This window comes from Tachysurus fulvidraco, chromosome 7 (genome assembly GCF_022655615.1).
Source record: "Tachysurus fulvidraco isolate hzauxx_2018 chromosome 7, HZAU_PFXX_2.0, whole genome shotgun sequence".
Taxonomy (NCBI): Eukaryota; Metazoa; Chordata; class Actinopteri; order Siluriformes; family Bagridae; genus Tachysurus; species Tachysurus fulvidraco.
The window spans coordinates 29,870,942-29,875,941 of NC_062524.1; the positions used below are offsets into that span (position 1 = coordinate 29,870,942).

The 5,000-nt window shown below is 39.5% G+C and overlaps 2 protein-coding genes across 2 annotated transcripts in view; one reads left to right on the plus strand and one right to left on the minus strand.

Annotated features, from left to right (window-relative positions):
• Nucleotides 1-4,062, minus strand: part of glb1 (galactosidase, beta 1) — an 8,462-nt gene extending 4,400 nt beyond the window's left edge. The window contains exons 1-6 of the mRNA XM_047815824.1: nucleotides 3,911-4,062; nucleotides 1,819-1,991; nucleotides 1,454-1,604; nucleotides 502-562; nucleotides 296-390; nucleotides 1-2 (exon numbers count right to left, since the gene is read on the minus strand). The exon at nucleotides 1-2 is cut by the window's left edge and continues 179 nt beyond it. Coding sequence (XP_047671780.1) covers nucleotides 1-2; nucleotides 296-390; nucleotides 502-562; nucleotides 1,454-1,604; nucleotides 1,819-1,991; nucleotides 3,911-3,964 — 536 coding nt within the window. The 5' untranslated portion in view covers nucleotides 3,965-4,062. The remainder of the gene's footprint in view (nucleotides 3-295; nucleotides 391-501; nucleotides 563-1,453; nucleotides 1,605-1,818; nucleotides 1,992-3,910) is intronic.
• Nucleotides 4,063-4,211: 149 nt separating this feature from the next.
• Nucleotides 4,212-5,000, plus strand: part of ccdc86 (coiled-coil domain containing 86) — a 7,887-nt gene continuing 7,098 nt past the window's right edge. The window contains exon 1 of the mRNA XM_027148359.2: nucleotides 4,212-4,342. Within this exon, the coding sequence (XP_027004160.1) occupies nucleotides 4,239-4,342 (104 nt within the window). The 5' untranslated portion in view covers nucleotides 4,212-4,238. The remainder of the gene's footprint in view (nucleotides 4,343-5,000) is intronic.

A 5,000-nucleotide genomic window follows, 5' to 3' on the forward strand; every position in this document is an offset into this window, starting at 1 on the left:
ACCTGATCCACAACAACACACACTACATCACGTCACTGCTCATTTCCTCTGAGCGCATCGTCAGAATCGTCTCCTGCTTAAAAATTTAGGAATTGGAGATGTGTGTGGTGACGTCACCGCTCGGTACTGACACCTGAGTGGCCTGAGTGTAGTAACCCCCACCCTGCACCACCGACCCCCACCCTGCACCACCGACCCCCACCCTGCACCACCGACCCCCACCCTGCACCACCGACCCCCACCCTGCACCACCGACCCCACTCGCCCTTTTAGATAAGAAAGACGAGCAGCTCACCTGTACTGTAATAATCGGTCCTCCATTTTGATAAAGGTGGCGCTTAACAATCGGTAACAACTTCGCCATCCATTTATCCACCGCCAGTAAATAATCTGAATAAATAAATACATAAAAAAGATATTAAATCAGATCACATCAACCTCGTGAGGAAACACACTGAAGTGTCTGATTAGTAACCATCAGTAACTCAGTCGTGTTGTTACCGGGATCTGATGACCGAAGGACGATGTCTTTCTTCTTCAGTAACCACGCAGGCAGGCCGCCCTTTAAACACAACACAACACACCACAACAACACAACACAACACAACAACACACAACACAACAACACAACATTAAATCTAACCATAGACTTTCAGCACTGATACAGACTTTATTTGTTTATAATAAATAACCAGTTCTATTCATACACCACAGACCAGGGTGCCAATACTTTAATCCGAAGCAATAAACCAATCAGTGTAATAGATTTTATACAACATACACATCATGACTATGTAAATATGTGTATTTTTAACTGTAAACTATTAATAATACAAATTTGATAAATAAATAAATAAATAAATATAAAATGTCACTAAATTATATTTATCATCATATTTCTACACATTTTAGGAGAATGTATTACATCTGCATATAATTTTTTATATAATCTATTAATATACTTTATTATTAGTTTAACAGCTATTATAATAACTTCTACATTATATATATATTTTCTTTCTTATATTAGGATATTATTCATTCATTCATTCATCTTCTACCGCTTATCCGAACTTCTCGGGTCACGGGGAGCCTGTGACCGGGGGAGGAAACCGGAGTACCCGGAGGAAACCCCCGGGGCTACGGGGAGAACAAGCAAACTCCACACACACAAGGCAGAGGTGGGAATCGAACCCCCAACCCCGGAGGTGTGTGGCTAATGTGCTAACCACTAAGCCATCGTGCCCCCCAGATTATTATTTTCTCAAACATATTTATTATTATTATTATTATTATTATTATTATTATTATTATTATTATATTATAAATATTATTTAAGAAAGCTCCTAAATCTGTATTGAAATTTAATTTGACTTTAAACGCCTATGATTTGTTTGATTAGATGCTTAAGTGGTGATAATGAAATGAGATCTGATATCCTGATGGTGCTGACCATGTCCCACTCGCCACAGATGTAAGGTCCAGGTCTCAGGATCACCAGCAGCCCGATGTCCTTACACAGCTGCAGGAAAGACTCCAGATCTCGATCTTCACTGAAGTTGTACACACCCGGCAGGTGCTCGTGGAAGTTCCAGGGTACGTATCTGCTCACAGGAGAACTTCATCACACACAGTTTAGAGGTTTAGACGCTGAAATAAAGATGGACAGAGAAGCGGAGCAGCACAAAGCAGCAGAAACCAGTTCAATCTCAAGACTTTACAATAGAATGAAAGGTTTCCTGTGAAAGATTAAATGGTTCCACTGAACTTTGTATTAAACTCAATTTAGCTTAAAAATTAAAAGTGTGAAGTTTGTACGTCTGGACGGCGTTGAGTCCAGACATGAACATCTTCACCAGTCGGTCTTTCCAGTAGATCCTGGGGATCCTGCTGTAGTGAATACTGCCCGAGATGTAGCGGAAATATTCTCCATCCTTCAGGAAGCTGTTGTTTCTGTAATCCAGCGTGAAGCTCGGAGCAGCTGAAGTGAGCTGAGAGACAGAATGGAGACAGAGTTAACTACAGAAACAGCTATTTATTACACTGGTTGGTTTAGTGACGTGTGTGAGTTTCTCACGCAGTGTTTACATGTTAATAATAATGTAAAGTCCATCATTAACACCAGAAATTAACACGTGACTGATTCTCAGAACTTTGTGTTAAGTTCCTGACTTTGAAGTTTGTGTGCAAGGATTTTTATTTTATTTATAAAATATAGGATCAATTTTGGAGGTTTTTCCCCAGGCAGAGATAATAATAATAATAATAATAATAATAATAATAATAATAATAATAATAATAATTACATGTCTTGAGTTTCATATTCATCATTAACTTTATTAAATGACACAATTTATATTTAATTTAGGCTCAAGTTTAGTTTAGTTTATTTATTTATAAAGCACATTTAAAAACAACTGTTGTTGCAGCCAAAGTGCTGTACATCGAGTAAAAACAAACAAGAACAGTGCAAAAATAAAAACACAATCCAAAAACCCGTCAAACAGAGTTAAAACATACAGAGTAAAAGTGGGTTTTTAGAGCAGATTTAAACAATGAGTCAGTGGTAGCAGATCTTAAATGAAGATGGAGATTGTTCCACTTGGAGCTGCGGTAGCAAAAGCCCGATCGCCCTTAGTTTTAAAATGTGCACGAGGTACCCAGAGAAGGAATTGATTAGAGGACCGAAGAGATCTAGGGGTAGGGTACGGAGTGAGGAGGTCACTAATATACTGGGGAGCACAACCATGTAAAGCTTTAAAAACATAAAGTAAAATCTTAAAATCAATACGGAACTTAACCGGGAGCCAGTGTAATGAGGCAAGTACTGGGGTAATGTGCTCACGTTTTCTGGTGCCAGTCAGTAATCTCACTGCCGCATTTTGTACCAGTTGTAGACGGTCGAGAGATGATTTAGGCAAGCCAAAGTAAAGAGAATTACAGTAATCCAATCTCGAGGTTATAAAAGCATGAATTACAGTTTGTAGGTCCTTCATAGAAAGCATCTTCTTGATTTTAGCAATTGATCTTAGTTGACAAAAGCTGCTTTTCACGACAGTGCTAATCTGTTTATCAAAAGACAGCATAGGATCAAAAACAACACCAAGGTTTCTAATATGATTACGTACATATGCAGACAAAGGGCCAAGCTGCTTTATAAGACCAGAAGACACAGTTGTTGGACCAAAAACCATTATTTCCGTTTTGTCATTATTTAACTGTAAAAAATTCAGATCCACCAGCACTTAATGTCCTGAAGACAATCAAACAGAGTGGACATAGAGCAGTTATTGTTTTTAACAGGAAAATAGAATTGAGTATCGTCAGCATAAAGATGATATGATAAATTGTGTTTCTGAAAAATATAACCAAGTGGAAGCATATACAATGAGAAAAGCAAAGGACCCAAGATAGAGCCCTGAGGAACACCATAGGAGATTTGAGCCCTAGATGAAAAACAATTTCCCAAATTCACAGAAAAAGATCTGTCCTTGAGATAGGAAGCAAACCAGTTCAGCACAGATCCTCAAACAGAATAATGAGGTCACATGATCTGTCACATGACACCAGTGTGACACTTTATACATCATGTAAACACTTTATACATCATATAAACTTTATATATATAATATATATAAAATACATTTTATACTCTTTATTGTTTAATGCTGATAAAAATAAAAATTGTACAGAAATAAAAATAATAATAAACAAAATAAAACCCATTTATTGTTGAAACTTTTATAAACTAAAAATGTACAGGTTAGATGTATAAATAAATAAATAAATAAATAAATAAACACAAATATGTTAACTTTATAAATATATTTGTTTCCTCTCCAAAGCAACACAACGCAAAGGTTTTCTGCGCATGCGCACTGTGTACATGACAGATGTAATAGAGACTTACTGTGACAGAGATGAGTATAAAACACAATAAAACCCCTGGTGTGGACAGAACCATGTTGACCGCATTGATCAGATCCTCAAGTTCTTCACTAAGAGCTTTAGAGTTAAGCGGAAGTAGACATTAAACACGTGTTTTCACGTGATCAGAGTGCCGTGTGTAATGTGCCGCCAGGCCGCTAGGTGGCGACACGCGCAGCTCTTCACTTCCGCGCTGTTTGTTTTTCTTCATCGCTTTTTCCACGTTGAGTAAACACACGTAGTGTTGCACGTGCGCTGGGGTTCGGAACCGGTTTGGTGAATAAAACGAACCGAACACAAGGAAACGAACCATGTCGTCCAACCAGGAGAGTCAGAACCGGGCACCCATCAGAACCGTGATCCCGCTGGGAAAACCCAAATCCGGTCGTGTGTGGAAAGACCGCAACAAGCAGAGGTTTAATATCTGAGCTTTAATACAGCTGTGTGTGTGTGTGTGTGTGTGTGTGTGTGTGTGTGTGTGTGTGTGTGTGTGTGTGTGTGTGTTTGTGTGTTTGTGTGTGTGTGTGTTTGTGTGTGTGTGTGTGTGTGTGTGTGTGTGTGTGTGTGTTTGTGTGTTTGTGTGTGTGTGTGTGTTTGTGTGTGTGTGTTTGTGTGTGTGTGTGTGTGTGTGTGTGTGTGTGTGTGTGTGTGTGTGTGTGTGTGTGTGTTTGTGTGTTTGTGTGTGTGTGTGTGTTTGTGTGTTTGTGTGTGTGTGTGTGTGTTTGTGTGTGTGTGTGTGTGTTTGTGTGTGTGTTTGTGTGTGTGTGTGTGTGTGTTTGTGTGTGTGTGTGTGTGTGTTTGTGTGTGTGTGTGTCTGGCTGTGTGTGTGTGTGTGTCTGGCTGTGTGTGTGTGAGTGTCTGGCTGTGTGTGTGTGAGTGTCTGGCTGTGTGTGTGTGTGTGTCTGGATGTGTGTGTGTGTGTGTCTGGATGTGTGTGTGTGTGTGTCTGGATGTGTGTGTGTGTGTGTGTGTGTCTGGATGTGTGTGTGTGTGTCTGGATGTGTGTGTGTGTGTGTGTGTGTCTGGATGTGTGTGTGTGTGTCTGGATGTGTGTGTGTGTGTGTGTCTGGATG